The sequence below is a fragment of the Elgaria multicarinata genome, chromosome 3 (assembly GCF_023053635.1).
Source record: "Elgaria multicarinata webbii isolate HBS135686 ecotype San Diego chromosome 3, rElgMul1.1.pri, whole genome shotgun sequence".
Taxonomy (NCBI): Eukaryota; Metazoa; Chordata; class Lepidosauria; order Squamata; family Anguidae; genus Elgaria; species Elgaria multicarinata.
The window spans coordinates 116,696,697-116,723,657 of NC_086173.1; the positions used below are offsets into that span (position 1 = coordinate 116,696,697).

The 26,961-nt window shown below is 47.0% G+C and overlaps 1 protein-coding gene across 1 annotated transcript in view; it reads left to right on the forward strand.

Annotated features, from left to right (window-relative positions):
* Positions 1–26,961, forward strand: part of LOC134395450 (collagen alpha-1(VII) chain-like) — a 38,289-nt gene that overhangs the window by 370 nt on the left and 10,958 nt on the right. Inside the window, exons 3-24 of the mRNA XM_063121612.1 lie at positions 6,582–6,650; positions 8,416–8,451; positions 8,960–9,001; positions 9,093–9,137; positions 9,284–9,328; positions 11,362–11,421; positions 12,505–12,630; positions 13,407–13,478; positions 13,668–13,703; positions 14,305–14,364; positions 15,468–15,512; positions 15,614–15,649; positions 16,492–16,527; positions 17,709–17,765; positions 17,979–18,050; positions 18,794–18,865; positions 19,533–19,568; positions 19,664–19,744; positions 20,237–20,290; positions 23,498–23,551; positions 23,640–23,702; positions 24,322–24,384. Coding sequence (XP_062977682.1) covers positions 6,582–6,650; positions 8,416–8,451; positions 8,960–9,001; positions 9,093–9,137; positions 9,284–9,328; positions 11,362–11,421; positions 12,505–12,630; positions 13,407–13,478; positions 13,668–13,703; positions 14,305–14,364; positions 15,468–15,512; positions 15,614–15,649; positions 16,492–16,527; positions 17,709–17,765; positions 17,979–18,050; positions 18,794–18,865; positions 19,533–19,568; positions 19,664–19,744; positions 20,237–20,290; positions 23,498–23,551; positions 23,640–23,702; positions 24,322–24,384 — 1,260 coding nt within the window. The remainder of the gene's footprint in view (positions 1–6,581; positions 6,651–8,415; positions 8,452–8,959; positions 9,002–9,092; positions 9,138–9,283; positions 9,329–11,361; positions 11,422–12,504; positions 12,631–13,406; positions 13,479–13,667; positions 13,704–14,304; positions 14,365–15,467; positions 15,513–15,613; positions 15,650–16,491; positions 16,528–17,708; positions 17,766–17,978; positions 18,051–18,793; positions 18,866–19,532; positions 19,569–19,663; positions 19,745–20,236; positions 20,291–23,497; positions 23,552–23,639; positions 23,703–24,321; positions 24,385–26,961) is intronic.

Here is a 26,961-nt window from a genome sequence, read left to right on the forward strand (position 1 = left end):
GCCTCTGTGTATTATGCAGGAAAGCGGCTGTCATAAGACAGAGGGCCCTTCAAATCAGAGGTGCAGCCACCTGCCCCTGTGATTCTCCATGAGGCATGAGATGTTCCTCAGTTTGCATGTCAGAGAGTAACACAATACCTCTTGTAACGATATAGGGGCTTCAGATTGATTCCAAGACACACAACAGTGGCCTGAAAATGAACTACAGCAACCATAGTTTAAGTGTTGACTTTTTATGCAGAGTCCTCCTCTTCTTAGAAGTAGCTACTGCCAAGCATTTGAGAGTCTCTAGCTCAGGGATGGGGAAACACACGTCCGGGGTCCCAGTCTGGCCCTCCTGGAATCTCAATCCAGTCCTCCAAGTATCTCCAGATGGCTACTTCCCCCTGGTCCCCTTTCCCCCAACCAATGATCATTTGGGGATTTCCTGGCTTTTGTGCAGTTTTTTCCCCATTCTAAAAGGTTGACTTGCCTCTGAAGGATTAGTAATCAGCAGTAAAAGCTTTAAGCTACAATACGCTGGTTCTTCTTCGTGGTCTCTATGCATCACACATATGGGCTTTGCGCCTGCGCAGAGACCAGACCGGAACCTTCTCTAGCTGAGTGGAACGTTTTTGGCGGGAACCCCTCCCCCACGCTACTGCGCATGTCCATGGGGTTCCCGCCCTTCCCTCAGTTCTTCGTCGTCCGCCATCGTGCCTAGACCAAAAGACTGAACCTCTAGCGTTTCTCTGCTTAAATCTGTTTAAAAATATTTTCTACTTACCTTTTTCTTCAGCTTTCTTCAGCTTTCTTCTTTTTCGCCCTTTTTCTCTTTTCATCTATAAAAAAAAAAAAAAAAAAAAAAATTATTATTATATTCTTGTAGATAGTTTATCTTAGCGACTACGGTCGCGACTGCCGCATGGCAGTAAAGGCCCCGTTCCGCAAGTGTGTCAAGTGCGGAGCCAAACTACCTCCTACGGACGGACACTCCCTCTGTGTCCTTTGTTTGGGCGAAGGCCATATTGTACAGGCGTGCCACCATTGCATGTCCTTTACGAAGCAGACCAGAAAGAACAGGGCAGACCGCCTTCGCTCAATACTTTGGGAGAAAGCCCTCAAAGCTACAGAAGCTCCAATGGATAAAACGGCAACTGATAAGTCCGTTTCTGACCGAAGCACAGGGACGAATGTGCAAGCCAGAGCAATTGATAGGGCACAGATACCCCTGACGCCTGGCCGGTCTTTGGCAAGTTCTGCAGCCAAAAAGATTGCTAAAAAGGCCAGAACGCCAAAATCTTCCTCCGAAATGGAGAAGAAAAAGAAAAAGAAGAAGAAATCTGCGGAGAAAACCTCTCATGGCTCTCCCAGACTATCTGAGCCCCCTCGAGGGCAAACAACTCCTCCTACCGCTGTTACGGTATCGAGGCATGTCTCGACCCCGAGACCTCAGTCGATACCGAGGAAGACGGTACCGACACACCCTCCTAGTCTATCAGAGGGTGAGTTACGAGACTCCGCATCAGCAGCTTCGGCTCGGGAGCCTACAAGACCTCAAACATCCCAGAATGTAATCCCTCTGCAGGTGTCGCCTAGACGAACACCGAGGCGTGATTGGGACAGAGTCTCCCGATATTCTGAGCCCCAAGACAGGCAGAGTTTCTATGATTGGGATCGATACCGTACCCAAAGATACTATGATACAGATCAAGCCTATCATTATCCGCAGGAGGAATGTTTTCCTCAACCTCCTCCTACCACTAGGGTCTGCCAATTACCGCTACGGCCTCCATCAGCATATCAATCTCCATCTCAACGTCGAAGCCACCCTTCGACACCAGCTGCTGCAGCTGCCACGGTACCGACGGAGCGGGATCCTATGCAACTGGTTACCGTATCATCCCCAGAGGGTGACTACCCATCTGATTCGGACTCAATACACACTGTAGCAGCATCGGTACCGTCACCTAATGATGACGTACATGGAGAGGACCCCTCATCACCTTCGGATGATATGGTGAGGTTTTCGGACCATATGTTAAGGATGGCCCGTGCACTCGGCTTAGACCTGGAACAAGCGGTCGAACCGGAGGTCGATCCCATCTACGATGTCTTTCAAACAAAGACTAGTCTGTCAATTGCGATCCCTTTTCCGCCGGCACTCAAACAGACAGCACAACTCGCATGGGAGACACCATCGGTAACACAACCAGCTTCAAAGAGATTAGAATCTCTTTATAGGATTCAAGAACGGGATGCTGGATTTTTAATTAAGCACCCAAAACCGAATTCCATTGTGGTTGAATCAGCCCAGGGTCATTCTCAAAGAGCTCATGCTGCTCCCGTTGACAAGGAGGGTAGGAAGTTGGATTTGGCAGGCAGAAAGATCTACGCGGCATCCTCCCTCGGTATCAAAGCTTCAACGTACGAAGCAACAATGGCACGGTACCAGCTCTTCCTCTGGGAGAAAGTGGGGTCACTATGTGACTACCTCCCAGAGGATAAAAGAGACTTAGCGAGGGTCTTCCAAACGGAGGCTTCGGCGATTGCGAGGCAACAATTGTCAACTGCGAGGCATCAAGTCGATTGCCACTCAAAGAATATGATGGGGGCCATTTCTTTGAGGAGGCATGCCTGGCTACGATCAGCCAACCTCCCTACCGAGACAAAAGCCAGAATCGAAAGCATGCCCTTCGATGGCGAAGGGTTGTTTAATTCAAAAACTGACGAGACCTTAGATTCCATCTATAAGGCTCGTACGACTGCTAAAAAGATGGGTTTTTCTGCCCCTCCTGTACAATACAAACCTAGAAGATGGACAAGGCCTCCCCCACAACAACAATACCAGCAGCGGCCTCAATACCAGCAACCAAGGCAGCAGCAGCAACAACTTCAAAGGAAACGGCCTTATCAGAGTCGTTTCCAGCAGGAAAAACGTCAGCCCGACTTCTCTAAAAAGCAGCGGGTTTGACTCTTCGGCCCCAGATCCACTCCCTTTTGCGAACCGCCTAGCACCCCATTACCATCAATGGGAGTCAATAACATCAGACTCCTGGGTGCTCACTATCATCAACTCGGGCTATGCCATCGAGCTCGATGCCCTTCCTCCTTTTTCCGGCGTGAAAGTAACGACTCCATCCCCTCCTCTGCTACTCGAGGTACAGACCTTGCTATCGAAAGGAGCCATCTCTCCCGTACCTACAGAGGAAATCAACCAAGGTTTTTTCTCCCGTTACTTCACGGTCCCGAAGAAAGATGGAGGTCTTCGACCGATCATGGACTTAAGACAACTGAACGAGTTCATCACCCCGAAGAAGTTCCGTATGACAACGGTTACTTCAATTTTGCAGCTTCTACAAAAAGGAGTTTGGTTCGCAGTGGTGGATCTGAAGGATGCGTACTTCCATATCTCCATCAGGAAGTCGCATCAAGCTTACCTGCGGTTTTCGATCGGTGCATCCCAGTACCAGTTCACCGTTCTTCCGTTCGGGTTGGCCACGGCACCGAGAGTCTTCACGAAGGTCATGGCGGTGGTATGCGCCCACCTAAGGCAGAAAGGCATTTATGTTTATCCGTACCTGGACGATTGGCTTCTCGTAGCGGACAGCAGCGAGGCGCTCCAGTCGGATATACTAACCACCCTCAACCTGTTGGACTCGTTGGGGCTGTGGGTCAACCACGAAAAGTCCATTTTGACTCCGCAGCAGAGATTGGACTTCATAGGGGTAACCCTATCCTCTCGAGACGGGAGAGCATACTTACCTTCAACCAGGGCAAACACCTTGCAGCAGTTAGCCATCGACATCGAAAGTCGTCGGAAAGTATCGGCTTGGACAGTCCAGAGACTATTAGGCCTGATGGCAGCCACTACGGCAGTCATCAGGTTTGCAAGACTCAGAATGAGGGTATTGCAGGCCTGGTTTTTAAGGACTTTCGATCTCAGGCTCAATGCCCGACGAACTTACCTTTCGTTACCGAAGCAAGTCAGGGCATCGCTGAAATGGTGGTTCTCGATGTCGACTCTTCTCGAAGGCGTTCCATTCCAACAACAGGCGCCTTCGGTAACGATCACGACGGATGCATCCTTAGAAGGATGGGGAGCTCATTGCGACTCCCTTACTGCTCAAGGTCGTTGGCCTCGATCACAGAGAGAACAGCACATCAATCACCTCGAACTCATGGCTGTAGAAAATGCAATAAGAGCATTTGCACAGTTGATCGAGGGCAAGAATGTCTTGATCGCGACGGACAATACTACCGTGGTGGCATACATCAACAGGCAGGGTGGAACAAGATCGCACCCTCTGAACCGTTCTGCACTCAGGATATGGAACTGGTGCATAAAGAGAAGGACTTACCTGACTGCGATCCATGTAGCCGGCAAGGAAAACGTCATTGCGGACTCTCTCAGCAGATCCTTCCATGTCGACCACGAGTGGGAGCTCGACGTCGAAGTGCGGGAAAGCCTTTTTCGGTACTGGGGCCGCCCTGCTGTCGATGTCTTCGCTACCGAGGACAACGCGGTCTGCGCCAAGTTTTGCAGCAGGGCAGGAAAAGGAAAGCGCTCTCTAGGAGACGCTTTCACCAGGACTTGGAGAGGAAATCTCCTGTACATGTTTCCTCCCTTTCCACTTTTGACAAGAGTGATAGCCAAGATCCAGATGGACAACTCCGATTGCATCCTGATCACGCCGTGGTGGCCTCGACAGACGTGGTTCTCCCACGCTCTTCGGTTATCGAGAGGGGATTACATCAGGCTTCCGTCGATACCGAAGCTCCTGTCTCGACACCAGGGCAAGGTTCGACACGCAGATTTGTCGACCCTCAAGTTGACTGCATGGAGGATAATAGCCACTCCTCCTCTGGGATCAGAGTTTTGACTGTGGACCACATTATATTAGCAGCACTAAAGCCTTCCACAAGAAAGGCTTATGCGGCAAAGTGGCAAAGATTTCAGAACTTTGCTTCAAAAGATGGTCAAATACCAGAATCTTGCCATTTGTCTTTCATCCTCAATTATTTATTGACACTCTTCCAGCAAGGACTTAAGCTCGCATCCATCAGGGTTCACCTTGCTGCGATTACATCTTTTCACCAAGGTATAGATGGGTTTACACCTTTTACCCATCCAACAACCAAGAAATTTCTGAAAGGTCTGAAGAACACGATACCGACTGTGAAGAGTATCGTGCCGCCATGGAGCCTGTCAGTTGTGCTGCAAGCACTGACACGCAAGCCCTTCGAGCCCATGGCTTCGACAGACCTTAGGCTACTTACTTTAAAGACTGTCTTTCTAGTAGCCATTACATCGGCAAGACGAGCAAGTGAGCTTAGAGCTCTTAGGATAGATGTCCCATACACTATCTTTCATAAGGATAAGGTTGTGCTACGCACAGATCCAGCCTTCCTACCTAAGGTAGTGTCAACTTTTCATCTGTCCCAGCACATTACTTTGCCTGCTTTCTTTCCTAATCCATCTACACCTCTTGAGTCTTCCTTGCATACTCTCGATGTAAGAAGGGCTCTTGCTTTTTACAAGGACAGAACGGACAATTTTAGGAAGACAAAACAGTTGTTTATTTGTTATGGGGAGCCTTCTAAGGGACTCCCTGTCTCCTGCCAACGACTGTCACGTTGGATAGTGGAGGCAATTGAATTGGCCTACTCTATTTCTAAAATGGAGTTAGTGAAACCTGTGACAGCTCATTCCACCAGAGCTGTTTCAACTTCGGTGGCCTTCACCAGAGGTGTTCCACTGACTGAAGTCTGTAGAGCTGCAACGTGGTCCACTCCATCCACGTTTGTCAAGCACTACAGTTTGGACACTCGTGCGAGGCAGGACTGCTCGTTTGGGAGGACAGTGCTCTCCGAGATCTTCAGATGATGCACCAACCCACCTCCAAAGGTATGTCAGCTTGCTACTCGCCCATATGTGTGATGCATAGAGACCACGAAGAAGAAATGCAGGTTGCTTACCTGTAACTGTAGTTCTTCGAGTGGTCATCTATGCATTCACACAACCCACCCACCATCCCCACTTGGTGGTGTGAGACTTACAAATGACACAGTTATGTGTGGAATGTACTTTATTAAAATTACACTCAGGTTTATGGGGGCACAATGTCGGACTCCTGTAAACTGAGGGAAGGGCGGGAACCCCATGGACATGCGCAGTAGCGTGGGGGAGGGGTTCCCGCCAAAAACGTTCCACTCAGCTAGAGAAGGTTCCGGTCTGGTCTCTGCGCAGGCGCAAAGCCCATATGTGTGAATGCATAGATGACCACTCGAAGAACTACAGTTACAGGTAAGCAACCTGCATTTTTCTCTGTATTCTGGGCCCACCTTTGCGCCCTGCCCACCAGTGGAACGCAGCCCCTGAGAACTTCTCTGAAATAGAATTTGCTGCTCTGGCTGAAAGAGGTGCTGTTGCTGTTGCTGCCTAAATACACTTCCTTGAGTACAAGCAGCTTTGAACAAGACAAGACTTACTTCTAGGTGAACTTGCAAAGGGTTGCACTGCCAGTGTTGGGCAAGGGAGTCCAGCAGCCATCATCCCTTTCCTGGCTAAAGCCTAACTGCCTTGCTGAACTGCTTTCTAGGGTGTCCCAGGACCGGTAGGATCCACAGGCCTGAAAGGAGAACCTGGCGATGCTGGGCCCCCAGGACAGGTGAGAGATGGTCCCTCCCTTCTGCGTGGGTGCTGCATCTTTCTTTCTTTTTGTTCTGTTTACTGTTTATTCAGTTTTTCCAAATATATTGCTTTGTTTTGTTCATAATATTTTCAACAGTGTGTTTTCACTAGAAACTCTTTCAAGGTTTGTTTGTTTTTTTTAAAAAAACCTATTGGGAAAAAAACAGTAAAATCTTCTTTTTCACACCAAACATTGTCTTTTGTGGTTTGTTTATTTAGTATTAAGAACAAAAGAAATGCTGGATCAGATCAAAGCCTTATGTAGCCAACCCGCTACCTGTGGGAAATCCACAAGCAGGGCATGAGTGTAAGAGCACCCTCTCACCCATGTTCCCCAGTAACTGGTATGGAGGCAAACTGCCTCTGATACTGGAGGGAACATTCATCCATCATGATTAGTAGACATTGCTAGATACATCCTTGTTATTTATCAGGTTCCTTATAAAACAAATTGTCTAGGTTTCATATGAGTTGTAAAATGGGATAAAACAAACGTGTGCAATAAAAATACAACATACAGCATCTCACCTCCTTCCTAATTAATCTTTCACTCTCCTATGTCCTATACTTATCTGTGTGAAGTTATACAGGTCTCTTAGTTATCTTTGTAGGATGTGGCTGCCCTGAAATATGAATGAGCCAGGAGCAGGACAGGATGGGTGATGGTGGAAATATTTCAGAAATATTTTAATGTTCAGTATATTTTAAGAATGGATTCTAGATGTCCTTTTGTTGTGCTTTTTGACCACGTTTCTTTCCTTTCTAGTCAATTGTCAGCTGATTCTGTGAGAGACAAGAATGTATTGTAAATTGTTCTAGGTTTTTCATACTGCCAAAACCATCCTTTCTACTAACATGGCAGCCTTCATTAACAGTGCACATTCCGGTGTTGTTAGGGCCTGCACAGGTGACAGGCATCCTAGTATGATGCTTACATTTTAATGCAAATAGGGCCCTTTCAGAAGACACCTTAAACCACGGCTTTAACCATGGTGAATAAGGCTTTTTGCTTTATTCACCGTGGTTAAAGCCGTGGTTTAAGGTGTCTTCTTAACAGGGTCATAGAGTTTTTAGAGTGAGATGGATGATTTTGGGGGGGAATGATTTCTCTTGCCAGTGAATTGTCCTCTATCTTTGATTGGGAGAGGCTATATTATTTATTTATTTATTTATTTATTTATAACATTTATATCCCGCCGTATATTAATAAGATCTCAGGGCGGTGTACAGATAAAAGCATATAGTATAAAACAGTAAATATACACAGCTAAAAACAAATTAAACCATAAATCAAGTTAAAACGACATATAATTTAAAAGCAGTAAAATTATTAAAACAGTTTTATACTGTATACTGCTAAGCTGTGGGAATCACTACCTTGAATATGCCTTTCCTTCATAATATAACATCCAGCCCTTGCTGTTCCGATCATTGCTGGAGAGCCAGAACTGGGAGCTTCTCGCCATTATGTAGCCATCTCTTGCATGGCTGGCATGGTGATAGGACCATGTTGGATCAGTCCATTATTGATAATCCTAGCCAGGACTGGAGAGATCAGTGCATCTCTCTTCTTCTCGAGTCTTGGAAAATCCTGGCTTAAGGTTTATGATACTTTTCTGGCTATCTCTAACATCTTGCACACATTTTTAGAAGAAAAGGTCAGAGCAGGCAACCCTTTCATTTAATGTCCCCCATTGCTATTAAGCATCTATCTCTCTTCCTCCCTCATTGGCTGTGTATAGACTGTTGCGGGACCTCCTGGAGCAAAAGGCGAGAAGGTAAGCATGGATCAATGTGGAAAATGCATATAATGTCGTCTGGTGGGACTAGGAACTTGAATACAGCATTCATGGGCTCTCTGGTGGCTTGTAGATTCTGACTCGAAAGTCTGATTTTGCAGATTCTGACTCAGTCTGACCCTGCAAATAGTAGCTCTTGAAATATGCCGGTGTCTGCAAGGAATGCAGATTAGTACTTGGGTGCTCTGATCTGTCAGGTCTGTGCTGGTGCTGTGAACTATGGCTGGTCTGTTTCAAAGAGGGTGGCTCTGCTTCTAATTTTCCCCAGCAAGGACTTTACACTGAAAGGGGGAGATAATCTCTATGATGCCTGAAATCTAGGGAGGGAGCCAAATTCAGCTAAGTAAAATGGCTGGATGTTGCACTTACTTTGCAGAAATGCAGAGAGAACAGCAGGGTGATCCTCCACCCCACCCTCCAAGGGAGGGGTCTGGTGGAATTTGAAGGGAGTTTCTGTGGTACTGAACGTTTCCATAAACTGTTATAGGGTCCACCAGGTGATTTTGATGGGGAACTTCTGGGGAAACCGGTGAGTTGGCCTTCCTTCCTACTTTCCACTGCTGTTTTTCAGCCCCCTGCTTCCCGAGCCAGGTATCAATGCTGATCTTTCTGCTTTTCAGGGTGTCAAGGGCGATCGAGGCATACCAGGCCCTCGAGGAGAAAAGGTGAGGAACAGTCCTCCAGGAAAGAGCTCCTCCTCCTCTCTCTCTCTCCCTTTCTCTTGGAACTGTGGGCTTCATGGAAACTTCTCAATGCCTTGACTCATGTTCAGTATACATTTCTTTAGCTCATCTTTCTTTTTCTGTCCTAGGGGGAACATGGTGGCCAGGGGGAACCTGGAGATCCTGGAGAAGATGTAAGTACTGTGGGGGATGTACAGTAAAGCACACGGACTAGTCACCACATCTACAGAGACAACAAGCAGTAGAAGTGTATACCAACCACAAGATTTTGACTTGGCCCCCAATCTTGTGCTTTGGAAAATGGATCGATCTGCTTGGTCCAATTCAGAGGCCATCTGCTTTGACTCAGATACTGAACCCAAGTTGAGATTTGGAAATCCAAGGCTTCGGGCCTCCCATTAACTATTATGGGAATTTTTTAAAAAAATCTATAGCTTTTTTTTCCTATTTGTCAAAGGTGGATGAAATTTGCAAGTATAGTAGAACCTTAGGAGGGAAATATTTCTGCCATGAGGATGCCATGTTTTTGTGTTATGCACCTTTATATTTTTAATTTTTTTTAGAAAGGGTGCTGCCAATAACATTTTAAGAATTTCTTGGCAGACCTAGATGAAATTTGCAGGGATAGTTGCCCCTTCTGAGAAGATCGAGCCCAACAAGTTTCAGATAAATAGGTGCAGGGGGTGTTGTGTTAGAGCAACCTTTACATTTTGAGGATAAACAAAAATAAAATAAAAATGTGCTATCCCCCTATGTTGTTTTTGGACCATTATGCTGAAGATGATGGACCACATAAAGGTGGCCCAAAGTAAGAAAACGACAAAGATTTTGAGAAGAATAGGTGCAGAAGTTTATGTGGAGGGGAGGAATGGAGTAAATGATTCACTTTCCCTTCCCTCCCTCCCTCTCCCATGTTTTGGGGGCAATTGAATGAAAACTGCACATATCACAGAGGCATCTTCAGGCAAGGAACCTGCAAAGTTTCAGAAGGAAAGGTATATAACTCAAGGGAGAATAAGCTAGGGAGAAATGCAACTACCTGGCATTCTTGCACCATCACAAACTTTGCTGAAAATATATGGATAGAATAGGCAGTGGCAAAATAGAAATGTAATGACCTGAACAAATCCAGATGAAAAGACTGTCCTTCAAGATGTGATAGTCTGAGAAAAGAGGGTTGTTTTTTTAAGGTGCTTATTCTTAATTTAGTCCATTACCCTAGGAAGGATACCTAATATTGAAGCCTATTCCTGACAGGTTTGCCCGATGTTTTATTTAAACATTCCAAAATTCCAAACTGTAACATATTTAGGCAACTTGTTCCCATCGTTAAACTAATTTTGCATGAATAGATTTTTATTAATATCTATTAATAAAATATATATTTATTAATATCTGCCGTCCTGTCATTTAAACCTGTTTCTTTCTATCTGCGGTATCCTCAGGTGTACCGTGGCCAATTGCACTTCCTTTTTGTTCTGACTTTTTTTGAGTCTTTGAAATCTATCAGTATGCTCACCACCTTTATCATCCATGTCAGCAGTGCATATAATCCCTATTCCTTACTCTGTTTATATTTTCTGCTTTGGATATTAATAGGGAGCCAAAGGTTCACCTGGAATCAAAGGAGAAAAGGTAAATGATGGTTCTCATATATCTTGTTTGCTTAATCTTTTAGAAGTAATTCTCATGTTCATATAAATAGCCAGGGCGGGAGGAACGTTACCTCAGTCATGTTGTCCGGTACAGGTTTTTGAGATGTTTTCAACTTTACATCATGCTAAGTATTTGTTAATGTGGGCTTCCCAATCTGGTGCCCTCCAGATGCGTTGGACTACAACACCCATCATCCTCAACTGGCATGTGAGGTGCTGGCTGAGGATTATGGGAACTGCAGTCCACATCTGGAAGGCACCAGGTGGACAGCTGTGTTATCAGTAGAAACTAGCAGGAATCAAAAGGTTACCCATAAACGTGGGTGAGGGTAGGCCTCCATGTTTTCCGACCCAGAGTGTGTCACAGCCTCATCTCAACTTCTTTGCCAGTGAGTCCTCTGGAAATGGTGTAGATCCTGTTAACACTTCCATGTGATCTACAAACAGCCATTGGTGCTTTCAATCAATACAGTCTTTGATTAAATAAACAACTAGATCTTAGTCATCATTTATGCACTGACATCATTTTTTCTTCCATCTGCCCCATTTAGGGTTCACTTGGGACTGGTGTCCAAGGACCTCCTGGGCAGATTGGACCTCCAGGCTTGAAGGTAATTCTTTTCCTGTTTGTTCTTTAACCCACAGTTCATATTCCTACTTTCTGAAACGGTCACATTCTTCTAATCTTATTCGCTCCCTTGCACAGCTTTTGCTTCATGATACATAAGCCTTGTCAAGCTATTTCAGCACTACTGCTGATGGACAGCTCCAGTGGAAGAAAGGTTGTAATTCTTGGTATCATTTACGAATCAGTCCCAGCAGCGGAAAGTAACTAGTGCTGGGCCGAAACCAGCCCCCTATTTTTGAGAACTTTCTCCTTGCAAAAGAGGCATTGTTTTTTCTGCCTCTTTCACGGGGAGATGGGAAAACTCAGAGAATTTTCTCCTTGGGGAGGGGGACAGAGTTTCCACATACCTTTTTTCAGTGTAGTTGATTGCTGAGGAGCTTTCTTCCTGTTTGTTTGTTTGTTTGTTTAAAAAAAACACAACCCCCTTCCTCCAGCATTTGGATGAGCTCAGCAGTTCTTAGTGAATGCCTGTTGAGACCATGTGACCTCGCCCTCTCCAGTAAGCATCCAGTAAGCACTCCTGGTCTCCTGAAAATGCTGGGGGTGTTTTTTTTAAAAAAAAATAACAAGAAAGAGAGAAGATCCCTTAACAACTGGCTGCATTTTTAAAAAGTATGTGGAAAATCTGTTCCCCTCCCCAAGGAGAAAATTCTACAATATTCTCTTCTCCCCCAGGCACTTTCACCCAAGTTTTTGTTTTTTCCCCACCCCCATGAAATGCCGAAAATGGAATGGTAGAAATTTTTGACACAGCACTAAAAATAATATCATACTGCCAGTTATATCTTAGAATACACAATCAAAAACACAAATCGAGAAAGTCAGTACTATATTTTAAGCTGTGGTTATCCTGCTTCTCTGGAAATGTGGCCAGATGATGAAGATCTTTCAGACACATAATTAGTTTTTTCAGCAGTGTTGACTATGTGTGTTGGAAAGGTTCGAAAGAGTGGGGATGCAAATGGAGCCTCAGTAGTTCTCAAACGTTTGAGGAAGAGAAGAAGGGGGCAGCCAGTGGAGTTTCCTGTTTCTGGATCTGCCATCATGTCTCATGGCTTCTTTGCAGGGAGACCCTGGTTTGCCTGGCCTACCAGGGCCCCCAGGTTTGCCAGGTGCAGCTGGGACACCAGGCCAGCCGGGCCTGAGAGGAGAGAATGGACAGCCTGGCCAACTGGGACCTCCAGGAGAGAGGGTAAGGAAGATGACCACAATACACTGATGGTGCTAAATAAATAAATAAATAAATAAATAATAGTAATACCAGGCTTCAAACTCCTCTGCCCTGGCTTCCTTTGTGGTCAAGATAAATGCATAGTAGTCTTAATGAACCACAAGGCACTGCTCTACCGTACCCTCTTGACAGATTCCTTGCCCTGGCACCCCACCACTGGCCTCTTATTCTGGACCCCTCCATGATAATGAGCCATGCCCTGTTTTCTCTGGACTTGTTCACTGCCGTTAAGTAACTCAGCCTGGATCTAAATGAAGAGGGATTTTATGTAGTTCAAGGCTTTGGCTCACTATAATGGGGTAGATTCTTCCTACCCCCGATTAAGAAAGGCTCACATCAGGGTTGGGGGTCCTTTGGCCCATAGAATAAATGCAGAACCCCAGAGCTTTCAGTACAGGCATCCAAACTCTCCCCAAGTCACACGCCTCAATAACCTCACTACAAGTTATTGGTATCATTTACTCCATCCTGCTCTGTTCCTCAACTACAAACCTGATGGAGGGAACCTTGCACAGGTTAGAGAAGGAGAATGTCAGGCTGTAAATACAGGTGTGGGTTTTTTTCATACTATACTGAACAAAGGTGAGAGTCACATCTGTCTCTGCCCCCTGCTCACTGCGGGATTGCAGACCCTAATATATTTCAGCCGAGGGAATGCAGACCCCAACAGGAAAAAGGTTCCCTCCACCGCCACCCCCAGCTTAGGCCCCTGGGCTGAGAAGTGTTTCCCTTTCCAGGGTCTGATTGGCTTCCCTGGGAGAGACGGCACTGCAGGATCTCCGGGGCCACCAGGACCACCAGGGCCAGCAGTAAGTACCTGGATAATTGGGAACTTAGGGTATAAGGTGAGGAGGGTTGCATATGTAGCTAGTTAGCTACAGCCCTGCCCCGCGTATCAGAACGTGACCTCTCTGAATTCCTAGGCTGGTCTTGCGATATTAATCTATTTCTTCTCTCACTTTTGCTCTCTCCTTCACTTGGCCACCTCCTCATTGAAGGGTGCACAAGGCATCCCAGGAGAGAAAGGTGACAAGGTAAGCCCTGATTTTGTCCGCTAGCCTCCAGCAGATCAGAAAGATAAGAGGGAGAGGCTTATGGCCTCCAAGTCAGGAGGACTGCGCCCCTTGCTGGCTTTGTACGGGGTGCTTTTTCCCAGGGCTGCTAGTCATCATGAATCCCCGTTCACAGACCTTTTCACAGAACTTCGTAGAATGTGGCAGCAGGTTCAGAAATCTAAAAATCTCAGGTTTCAATGTTAAAAAAAAAGAGAGCCAAATATACCTCCCATCATTTCAAAGATATATGTTGGAAATCATGAAAGAAGTTTGTTTCTGCCCTGGACCACACTAAATAAAGCGGTGGGTGGGGAGAGAACCAACTAATTGCTCCATGAATGGAAAACTCTTACTTTTGCATCATTAAATAAATTATAAAAAGAACATACCTTTAGTACCTTATTACTTTATATTAGGTCTACCTTCTTTTTTTTAGTTGGAAAAAATGATTGCGGCAAAGTTGCAGAACCTTGAAATAGATCAAAGATTTTGTTGAGTTGCTGGTCTCTTAAATTCATGTTGCAGATCGTAATAGGATTGCTGATGGAACTTAACTTTTCTCACTCTTTCTGCTTTTTAGGGAAATACGGGTATTGGACAGCCAGGTGCTAGAGGCGAACGAGGAGATCCAGGTTCCCGGGTATGTATCGTAGCCTGACTGTGCCACCCAGATACAGAGCAGAACTCCTAGGAACCTGTGGGTGGAATCACCCCATTTCCGTATATAGTTGTGGCATTATTGTGAGGGTCTAACTGTGTCTAACAAGCAACAAAGGATCACGGCACACCAGCTGCCTGTGTGTTTGAAGAAAGAGCCTGTAGTACATTTTTAGGTTCTGGTATCTATGTCCATGAGGAGGACGGCTCTGCAGGTGATCATCGATCATCCCAGAGTGCAGGACACGGAATAACGGGCTCAAGTTACAGGAAGCCAGATTCCGGCTGGAAGTCAGGAGAAACTTCCTGTTAGAGCAGTACAACAATGGAATCAGTTACCTAGCGAGGTTGTGGGCTCTCCCACACTAGAGGCCTTCAAGAGGCAGCTGGACAACCATCTGTCAGGGATGCTTTAAGATGGATTCTTGCATTGAGCAGGGGGTTGGACTCGATGGCCTTGTAGGCCCCTTCCAACTCTACTATTCTATGATTCTATGACCCATACAGTAACAGGGCTGGCATCGTTGTTGTTGTTGTTGTTGTTGTTATTATTATTTACATTTTTATACCGTCCAACAGCCGAAGCTCCCTGGGCATCAAGGGTAGGCATGGTTGGGCACCTGAAGATGGCACAGCAGGGGGGCCCTAACAAGAACCCCCTGGGAGTTGCTCCCCCTCCTCACCATGGCAACCTGCATTTTCATCACAACTCCCTCTGGCCCAGACAACAGTGGTGCTGAAAAGAAGGAGCAGCAGATGCCACTGTCTACTTGCTCGCTGCCTCTCTGTCCATCACTGAGGGAGAAGGGCCTCACTGAGGGGGCCTTACCCAGGGCACCCCACCAACCTAGAGCCAACATTGTCCTGCCACCCCAGTTTGTAACCATTAGCAAAACACACTTCAGCATCTTCTGCAGATCCGCTTAGCTTAACTTTGACATGGGGTTCTTCAAGATTTGTCTCCTTGTCAGGTGTTGTGAGAGATTCTGCCTTCCGCTTGGCCTCCTCCACCTGCAGCCCCTCCCCACCCCACCCTCCAATGATTCTTCCCTTTGGTCTGTCTGAATGTTCTCCTCTTTTTCTCAGGGTGAAGATGGGCGGCCAGGGCTGGAGGGAGATCGCGGGCCTGCGGTAAATATCTTGCATCCGCCTTCCTCTCTCTGCTCCCTCCAACCTTGAATATAAGCACTGGTTGCCATTCTGAAGTGACCTCCTTTCTGTTTTCTCTTTAGGGGCCTCCAGGAAACAGAGGGGAGAGAGGTGATAAAGTAAGTCAAGCATTGTGGGGGCAGGAGGATTGTAGAGGCAAAAGAAAGAAGGGAAAGCTGTCTCCCTGCCCTTCGTACATGCTGGGGCTGAGAAGTAACCTCTGACGTCCACATTGTTAGTGGTGTAGTGGAGCCGGGGCTCTCAGGGATGCAGCTCCAGCACAGTTTTATCAGCAGTGACTCTGATGTCATCAGCCACCCCCACTCTCAGAATCCCCCTGCTTCCTCTGAGCTGAAGTGGAATTGAATGAATTTCCCCAGCAACAACATATATTGTTCCCTGTTGTAATGGGAAGTATTTTAGGGTGGTTTGGTCTTGAACGGGCAATTAAGGCCCATGAGCTTTACAAAACACCTGCTGCTGGGTGAGGTGAAAATGATTAGAGCTGGTTTGTTGATATGGATCAACACAGTAGCCTGCGATTTTGGACTCACCTTGGAGGATGTGGCTCTGAGGGCTGGGAGGATGAGTGCCTGCACTTCAGAATTTACCACAGCACACAGTTACAGTGTGTCTCCTTTCCTCATGTTAGCTCGCTAGATGTTTTGGCCCATGGCTCCCATCAGGCCTAGGCAGCATAGACACTGGTGAGGGATGACAGTTGTAGGCCAACTCACCTAGTCAAAACATCTAAAGGGCCATAGGTTGACCACCCCTGCCCTATAAGCTCCTTAGCTTATACTGTAAAGTGCCGTAAGTAATAAATATTGGGGAAGATAATACTCTAAATACGTTTGCAGTCAGGCTAGTCTGAGGTATTTGGAGTAGAGAATAGCTCGAATGATATTGGAGTCTTGAATTCTACAGGATTATTTCTAACCTACATTTCCTTCTCTCCTAGGGAGACATTGGGCTTATGGGGCCAAAGGGAGACAAAGTGAGTACCTGATCGCTGACAGTGTTGTAATGATTGATCTGTGGACTTTGAATGCAGCCTTGTTGATACTCTGAAAGTTCCAAGACACCCCGAGATGCCACCACCTCACACACAAGGCTTTGACGCGCACACCTCCCTCAGGCTAAGTACCTCCACTTAAACACCTGAGGAAGGGGTAAAAAGAAATGTATAACCTTTCCCTTATAGCAGAGGGAAAAGGTGAGATTTGGAAAAGGCTTTTCTGTGAATATAGCAGACTGAAGGTTTCATGTAATGTGTTTATTTATGAACCAATAGAGCAGGAGACACAGCCAAACTGACACGTGTTATGGTAGCAAAATAAAGAAAATGTTTATTGTTGTTTACAGTTCTTAGTTCCTTTGAATTATATTCCAATCCTGCCTATTCTTAAGAAGACTGGTAGTAACCAATCTAATAATAACAATCCTTAGCCCCTATGATCTTATTTTCACTCACTCCTCACACAACTCCTGACAAGAAATCACTCCGCTAAACACATCTACCCTCCAAACCCAATCACCAACCGAACACCCCAGACCACTCAGCTCCCCCATATATGTACTCCTCCCCTCTGTCCACAGCATCACCAGCCACACCCACTCAGTCCAACATTCTGCACTCTCTAAACATACTCACCCAGACATACCTAAGGGAATAGAAATGTGGGTAATGCCACACAAACCCTTCAAAATGAGGCAGGAATAACGCAGCAGGCCTACTGACCGAGCTACTTCTGCAAACTGAATGTTCCCATGTGATGCACAGTAGCCTGGCTTCAGGAAAGAGGTCATGATGCCATTCACTTCAGGAGCCTCCATGCTGCACCCAGATGTTCTGCTTAGAGTGGGTTGGACTGAGTCTTCATGGGGGAGGGCCATAGCTCTGTGGTAGAGCACCTGCTTTGCAAGCAGAAGGTGCGAGGGTCCACCCTCGTCGTTCTCTAGCTATGAGGCAAGCTCTCGTGCTCTGCTGGGGACTGCTTTAGGCCTCGGCTTCTGCAGCATTATCATGAAAAGTTTCTATTGATGCTTTCTGGCGTGAAAATGTGGAATCTTGCTCAGCAGAAAATGGTGCTTGCTCACAAGGCCCATGGGAGTGTGGGCTGCAGCCAAGTGGGATGCCTTGATCACTGATTGGCTGTCTTATTCTCTCAATGACAGGGCGACACTGCCGTCGTGGAGGGCCCAGCAGGTGCTCGGGGGAATAAAGGGGAGCCAGTAAGTGTCATGGCTGCATAAAAACAACAACTCCACCCTTGAAAGCACCTCTGTGGCCTTGATGTTCTGCATCTGTAGCCTTTACAAACGGCTCTCTTTGCAGATATTTTTTGATGCTCAGTTCAACCTCAATATCATATCATTTGTACTTTTCTTTTCGGACCCCACTGTTGTTGATTTAGTGGGAATTCATCTTCTCTCGCTCCTTTCTAGGGAGACCGTGGCCTAAAAGGGATGGAAGGTGACAAAGGTGACAAAGGAGACCAGGGCATCCTTGGAGAGAAGGTACCAGAGCCAACCCCTGGGCTTGTTGGGGGAGAATTCGGATTGGGTTTTGGTTGCATGCCTCTATCTGAAAGCAAGGAGCAGAATTGACACGGGCCCGTAGTTCTGTTCCACTCCGCACAGGCAGGTCACATTACTGGCTTGGAAGAAGTGCTAGAAATAAATAAAAAAAATGTTTCCTGGAATGTGCTGCTCAGACAAGACCGCAAAGTGAGAACAGTAGGATAGGTGGAAAGAAATGAGGCCCAATTTGCATTCTGCAAACGTAGAGAACATGGGAGAGTGGCAAGAATTGTTACTGCTATAAGCGATAGGAAAAGTAACAGTTTCAAAGCATTGCTAGAGTCTGGTTCTGGTAAACGCAACCAGCAGCCACCACTGTTTTCTCTGCAGAGAAGAAGAGAATAACGTGAATATGGCAGGAGTAGGGTTGATACCACTGTAGCTATTTTTGAGGCACATTTTGTCCGGCATCCGTCTCCTAAGGCCGTAGAAGACGTACTGGGACATAATAGTACTAGTTAGCTGGGCATAAGCATCCTTATACATTAGAACTAGGCATTATCTTGTGTTAGAGGAGCTCTTGCAATTGGAATTGGTAGGTTCTATATGGGGATGGGGGGACTCTGGTTTCATTTTGGATGCTGTTTTGCCCCTTCATCATCAGGCGCTAGACAAGCATGATCTTTTCCTTTGTCTCGGTCACCTGTGTTTTCCAGTAACTTATCACTTTTAACCCACAGGGAGTGAAAGGTGAGCAGGGAGAGAAAGGATCGGCAGGTTTCCCAGGTGCGCGAGGTCCTGGTGGGCAGAAGGTAAGAGGTTAACACACAGTTCACTGAGAGAGGTTCACATGCAGGGATCAGCACACCTGCCGGTTCATATGCAGCCATGTTTTGCCCATCCCGGTGCTCCTTCGTTATGATATAGATACTACTAGGATTTCCGATGTTGCCATTTCGAACCAGATCCACCCCTCCTGCCACCAAGATCTTACCTACTGTTCAAGTATTGGCAAGGTACTTAGAAACTTGTGCTTAGCGAGAGCGGTGCCATCTTGGGGTGGCTCATGCATGTGGGGGACTTAAAAATGGCAGATAGAATGGGCCACTCCATCCACCCAGCCAAGATGCCCTTTTAAGTCTTCATCCTCACTGAGACTGGCGAGAGTTTGTGGCTGGAGACCTATTTCATCCTTCAGTTGACACTTGCTGCTAGAAAGCTTTAATTTTGAAGCGTCAACGGTCCACTGTCCCCATCTCGCCTGTGGTCTTGTACGCCCACATGCATTCAGAACTTGACTTTTCACTTTATTATTTATTTATTTATTTGTAATATTTATATACCGCTCCCCATTGAAAATTTCAGAGCGGTGTACAAGATAAAATAAAATAAAAACAGAATAAAACACTTTAAAACACATTTTAAAAGAAGCAACTTTCACGTTGTGTGTTTTCATACTTTGTGTTTGCCTTTGCCCAGGGAGAAGTTGGTGAGTCAGGAGAGCCAGGAGAGCCGGTGAGGACTTATCATTCGCTCCTGTTTGTGCCCCTCGCTTGTGCAGGACGAAACCTGAGAGTAATGATGTCTTGTCTTCATCTTTACCCCTCCAGGGTCTACCCGGGAAGGATGGCATTCCAGGAACCAGAGGGGAGAAAGGCGACCTGGGACCCATTGGAATACGAGGCCCGAAGGTGAGGCATGGGATGGCTTCCTTTTCTTCTGTGCACGAGCCCTGTCACACCAAGAGAAGCTGAACTCACTGGCAGAGATATTTTAAGAGCTATTAAAAGGGGAGATGCAGATTTCCTAACCTCCAGAAGGCGGACGTCTGTAGCTTCATGTGTAGTCTCTAGAAAAAGATTGAGCTTGCTGGGTGGCCTTGGGGAACTGACTGCTCTTCAGCCTAGCAGGACTGTTTCAGGCTAAGAATTGCAAAGCACAGGGTGGGTTTTTCATTTTTGGTTTATTATGCTGCGGTGGTTGCTTGTTTTTCCTCTTTCGCTTTTGTTCTCGCCTCAGTCAATCAAGATTATTATGGCAAACAGCCAGCATGTGTTCTTGCCTCAGTTTCTTCTAAAATCCTAATATAGGAATATAAAAGAATTGCCAAGCGCCTCGTACATCAGTAAGTACAATACAATTTGTTGAGATGAATTCCTGGTGGTGTTTTTCTCTTGACGTAGGGGGACCGAGGAATGAAAGGTGCCTGCGGCCAGGATGGCGATAAGGGGGAGAAGGTGAGTGCTAGCGTTTCCCTTGGATCTCCTTTGTATCCTGAAAAGGCTTCATGGAGAAAAAGGGCAAGGGATGCCTCTTGACCCATGAAGGAGATAAAGCAAGCAGTTCCTTTCGAAAGGGCCTCCAGTCTCCTCCCTGGTGGCAGGAAGGTGCCACATAGCAGGAGGGGTTGAGCAGAGGTGTGAGGAAGAATCCCTATCGCAGCCTCCGTAGAAGACAGCCCGGTGCTGCTTGGCAGCTGTTTGAGATGCTCTCTGTCATGCCCCTGCTGGAAGACTTCTCGGCGGAGGAAGAGCTGGAGGACCAGGAACCTCCCGCCACCAGGAACTCGGAAGGAGTGCTAGACTGAGCCAGAGGCCGCCTTGTGAGAAAATGTCTCCTAGCATGTAGGAGGCTCGCTCAGCAAGGAGGACCTTTCCAGCTGCAGTCATAAGAGCTTATAGCTGAGGCTTGGGCATGGCTCTGACAGCCACTGCGTCAAAACAGCAGTGTCAGACTGAGAGAGTTGCCGGAAATACGGTTGTCCAATCTCTCCTCCCTTACCTTGGGGCTGCTTCTCTGACTCATTCCTGGCGTGAGTACCTCTGGAATGGACTTTGACTCTCCTTCTGCCTGCTCCTTGTCTGCTGTGTTGCCTTGGAGCCTGGTTGCCTGGAACGTGGGCTGTTGAGGCCTTCCTTGCCTTTTGCCTGGTCCTTGCTTGTGCTGGCCGTTCTGGAGCCCTTGAACCTGCAACTGCTAGGCTCAGACTCTGGGAATGTGACACTCTCCGCTGGCAGTAGCACCGCCAGAATTGAGGGGGCTCTCAGCAAGATGCCCTCTGGGGCCCTCCATATAATAACACTCCTGGGTGGCAACACACAGACACACCATTTCACTCCCCCAGCACACTCTCTCCCTGCTAACCTAGTGCAGCAGCAGGTGCGTTCCTTAACCTTTGGAGGAATTCAGGCACACTGCAGGGGTAAGCTACGGTCGCACCCGGCGCCTGTCTTTCCTCAGCAGGCCTCGGGGCCCTTGTGGCCATCTAGAGGCCATCTGGGGAAATGGAGAAATAAACTTCTGATTGGTTGGCCTTAGCAGCAGCACTATTGTTAGACAAGTTCTTCACCCCAGGGACGGGATCCAGTCAGCCCCTAAGCACGACTCCACACTTCAGCGACAGAGGGTTCAAAAGCGCTTTATTGATTATTAATCAAGGTCTGGTCTCTTGAAGGCGAGCAGCCAGACAAAGAAGCAAGGAATTCGATACAGCATTTGTAGCCTGTAAAGGGCAGTGCCTAGTAACAGCATGAACCAATCAGAACGTAACACTGGGGCATAACAGTCTTTCTAATCTTAGCTAAACAACCCCGTTGCTCAACTGTAAACTAACCTTCGTGTCGGAGCCAGAGGCTCTTGTTTTTGGTAGATAAGACAGACACAAGGAGACACCCTTGGGTACGTGGCGCCTCGCTTGCTACATAATGGCTGCTTCATAGTTTCCTTTTTAAAATGGAGTCACTTATGCTAACACTATCTGCTGGGATTATTGACTCCTAAGAAGTATGCTAGAGCCACCTCTCTCTCACACACAAACACACACACATTTTGTATACACTGATACACCAGAAAAACAATGTGTACAGTAACGCATGTGGAGATCACTTGTGTCTTATTTTGCCAGACGTACATTCCTTGGGAACCTGTTACTGATCATCACTTCTCAACATGTGTACACCTAGGAAAATACCTGGCGTGCATCTTGAAAGCACCCAGGACTGCTGCTGAGTTCCTCACACCATTTGTGTGAACCAGCATATTTGAAGTGCTTCTGTAAGGGTTGCTAGCTGTTGTGAAGCAGCTCATAAACATTGCAGTGTTTGCCACACTTACAGCCAATGTACTCCAATGGAGGGAAAACCTTTGTGACGCCTCCTTCCCCCACCCCCACCCCATATGCCCAGGAAAAAGAACGGTGGGAGACTATGCCTTGATTTGCACAACAGAGTCGGCTCATTATGGCCTGTTTAACTCATGATGAGCTGCAGCACATGCCACTTTAATTCTGCAACCCACAATCAAGCTGATCAGGGGTTGTCCTGTGTCATCAAAACCCGGTCATCATGGATTGTTTGAGGGTTAATCAACACTCACTTAACCCCCATTGCAAATTGTGGGTTAAGCGAGGGTGAGTGAACAAGGGTTGTTTAACCCACGATAAGCCAGGATGTCATGGGAAACATCTTACTGAGTGGGTCACTGACTGAGGAGGAAAGAGTTGACTGACTACCATGAAAAATGTGAATTGGAGAAGGAAAGAACATCAGAACAGAAGCAGAGCCCTGCTGGATCAGACCAAGGGTCCATCTAGTACAACATTCTGTTCACACGGTGTCCAACCAGCTCTCGACTAGGAACCCACAAGTAGGACACTGGTGATGGTGCAACAGCATCCAACCGCCCATGTTCCCCAGCAACTGGAGTATATAGGCTTACTGCCTATATACTGGGTATACAGAAACACAAAGAGAACGTTTCCCTGCTGTGCTGCTAAGGTGGCAGTCAAAAAAGGAACTCAGGGAAAGCGACGCTTTCCCTTCCCTTGAGCCGGCCTGAAGGCACAAAGGTTACTCATTCAAGGGCAGGGGGTAGAATGCTCTCTAACAGCTTTTCCATAGTGGACTTTTATCCTGCAATTGAGATTGGTTATTCACTGAAGTTTGCAAGTCCTTTACATGACATCATCCACCTCCAATGGCTCTCCTGTGCTTTCCAACCATGCCCGAGGCTTTATTTGATGGAGATAATGAGCTGTTAAAATGATCTCAGTCTAAAAGGGGAGTTGTGCTATAACAGCAGTGCCACCTAGTGGTTGTATAATGAAACATATAGAACCTGCAGATAAAGGCAATCTCCGGTGGGTGGGGGTGGGGGCAAGGGGAGAGGAAGTGTGTTTGAAGGGGCCAATCTTAATCCCACAAAGAATCTGGTAGCAGAAGCCTCGATGAAAAACCTGGTGGGGAGAATCCCTAAACCTCTAGGTGTTTCCCAGATGCTGCTCTGTATAGGCGCAGAACCCATATGTGTGACTGCACAGAGACCCTGAATTACTTGGGAAGTCTTGAGTTTTGCCAGACCTCGTAGAGGGAAGCAGTCCGTCCGCTGCCAACCAAGTGCTTAGCTTGCCCTTTTCCACTAATGCATCTTTCCGCCATCTGTCCTAGGGAGAGCCGGGCCTGCCGGGCCGAATGGGACTTGCTGGAAGGAAGGGTGACCCTGTAAGTGTTCCCAGCATAGACCAATGCGGAAAATGCAGTCAGGCGTACGTTTAGACAGGTCAGCTTACCTTCTGCTTTGCTTTCCTAGGGAGAAGTGGGCATGCCTGGAACCCCAGGAATCCCCGGGAAAGAAGGCCTCATAGGACCCAAGGTATGGACCTAAGGGAATATGGACTCCTCTATGGGAATAAAAGTGGGGCTGGGGCCAGGCAAGAGATGGCAGCTTGGCTATAACTATGTCCCAGTCCCGGTGTGTCTGTGCTTGTGCTGACCAGAAGGCTCTGTTCAGTTGCCTTCATGATTATAGGACGACTGGCTGGATTTCATCAATGCTGCTTCCAACACTATACCAACAATATTGAGATAATAACTATAAAGGCAGCCCGTTGATGAAAGGAGACTTCTGTCATTCCCACTGCTTCTCTGCTATAAAAGAGATTTCTTCTGATTAGGAGAAGTGTTGCTGTATTGTTTAGCGAGAGGAGTTCCGTGCAATGGTCTGCTCCATAGTGATTCTGCGGAATGGCAGGTAGAATGGGAAAGAATGGGTTCTGCTTCGCATGTCATGGCCTTTGGAAGAGGTAAGGTGTGGGATGATGGGATCCAGGCAAACAAGCAAGCGGATTCTTTGATCTTTGCTTACGACTGCAGCGCTAGCTATGTTTCTGCTCTTATGAAACTTTTATCTTTTCCAGACCCTGGACATATAAGCCAATCTAAAGAGTTTGCTCCATTCATGCACTTAATCAAAATGTTGTCTTTGTTCATAGGGCGACAGGGGATTTGATGGCCAGCAAGGATCCAAAGGAGACCAGGGAGAAAAGGGGGACAGGGTACGTTGTTCTTTTCATTGAAGAGCAGTGAGGTTTGCTGGCTTCAGAAGGATCCAGGCTAGTCCCACTCTGCTGAAGAATTTAATAAGCTTCCCCATGTGGTCCTTTTCTGTGCTGTGGCACACAGTGTGATGCTGCCCAACCTCCACACGGGCTTCCTCTTTTATGCACTTTTGGGAATAACGGCTGTGGAAGCTCATTAATTGCTAACTGAAGTTAATAGCATTTAGTTGTCCTGAAGGGCCCAATCGCAGACTTGCCCAGGTAATTGGAGACCTTGTGCTCATGGAACCATTTACCTGGGGAGGTTGTGGGCTCTCCCACACTAAAGGCATTCAAGAAGCAGCTGGACAACTCTACTATCCTATGATTCTATGTCGGGCACAGTGCAAGAAAGCCAAGACTGACATAGAATCATAGAATCATAGAATCGCAGAGTTGGAAGGGGCCTATAAGGCCATCGAGTCCAACCCCCTGCTCAATGCAGGAATCCACCCTAAAGCATCCCTGACAGATGGTTGTCCAGCTGCCTCTTGAATGCCTCTAGTGTGGGAGAGCCCACAACCTCCCTAGGTAACTGATTCCACCGTAGCACTGCTCTAACAGTCAGGAAGTTTTTCCTGATGTTCAGCTGGAATCTGGCTTCCTTTAACTTGAGCCCGTTATTCCGTGTCCTGGACTCTGGGAGGATTGAGAAGAGATCCTGGCCCTCCTCTGTGTGACAACCTTTTAAGTATTTGAAGAGTGCTATCATGTCTCCCCTCCATCTTCTCTTCTCCAGGCTAAACATGCCCAGTTCTTTCAGTCTCTCTTCATAGGGCTTTGTTTCCAGACCCCTGATCATCCTGGTTGCCCTCCTCTGAACACGCTCCAGCTTGTCTGCATCCTTCTTGGAATTGTGGTCCATGAAGGCAATGGACGCCCTCGCATCCAGCATTCACGGATTCCACCAGACGCACCCAGTGTGAGGGCAGATCTGCGTTCGAGCGCTTGCGAGTGCCTGCAGGCGCTTGGGTGCGGGTCCACCCTGGGAAAGCGTACTTTCCAGAGCCTCCAGAAAGTGCACAGTTTTCCTGCTCTGCTGCAGTTGGGGCCTTGAAGCCCCTCTTATTGCAAGGCTACCTTGTGTTAAGAGGCCCTTGGGGCAGCAGGGGGAAGCACACTTTCTGGAGCCTCTGAATCATAGGATAGCAGAGTTGGAAGGGGCCTATAAGGCCGTCGAGTCCAACCCCCTGCTCAATGCAGGAATCCACCTCAACGCATACCCGACAGAATGTTGTCCAGCCGCCTCTGGAAAGTGTGCATTCCCCCCCCACACCATGCTAATGGCAGCATTAGCATTGGGGGGAAACGTGCGCTATCCGGAGGCTCCGGAAAGTCTGCATTCCCCCCTTTGTGCCAATACGGGTCTTAAAGGGCCCATTGGTGCAGAGGAGAAGGGGGGGAGGAAATGTGTGATTTCCGAAGTATCGTAAATGGCACCTTCCTCCCCTCCATGCTAATGGAGAGGGGGGAAATGCACACTTTCCGGTTCCCCTGGAAATCACACATTTCTCCTTTTGTGCCAATGGTGGCCGCCATTAGCGTGGAGGGCAGAAAGGGCGGGTGCTTGCCAACGGCTTGTGAGCGTTGTGAGCACTCGGCAGAGTTTCGTGCAGCCCGGCTCGTTGGCGCAGACCCATGCGAGCATCGTGGGGAGCACTCATGGGGTGGACGCAGGACGCCTCCGTAAAACCCTAACACGTGTACAGTACCCAGGGCAGGAATGCCCACGCTTCACCAATGTGGAAGCAAGTTTAATTCCCTGCTAAAATTTCACAATTTGGTCCAAACTAAGATCATATGACTTCAGCTTCCATAACGATTAAGCAACTTCAGTATTTGAGGAAAAGGGATCATTGAAATCCAGACCAGGGGGTAAAGCCGAAGATTATACATGCCTTAACTATCCAGAAAGAAGAAAATAGTCATGGTTTTAAAAGCTGTACTTGTATTCACATTTTAATAAATGAATTAAAATCCTTATTGGGACAGATACTCAGTTTCCGATCAATATTACACGGAGAGAACTTTTCCCAAAGTTTATTCCCGGGTACCAAATCAAAAACATGTGAAAGGTCCACCAAAGCTAAATATAATCTTTGAACAGTCTTTTCCAAATATTTTTGCCAGTCTGAAAATGAGCCTTCTGCTCTGAAAGGAAAAATAAATTTTGTAGAGCTCTGTCCACCAATTACAAAAAGATGTATTTTCATAAAGCTTTGAAACATAACTGATCATTGATGGGCTATAATTTCCTGGTTTAAACGTTTTCTCCAGTTTTAATAAGAGGGAATAACAATAGCTGATTCCCATCCCACAGGAAAACCTTTTTATTGCTTGCTATAAACAACCACAATAAAATTGAAATCCTCCAGTCAGTGAATTATTGAAAAAAAAATTGCAGGGAGAAAATCTTATTCTTATGCTCAAAGCCAACATAGCATAATATTCACCCTATGCATAAGCAAGACAGAAGATTTCGTTTGCAGATGAAAGTACTGTGTCAAGATTGTTCCTAATGCTCGTCTTCCATTC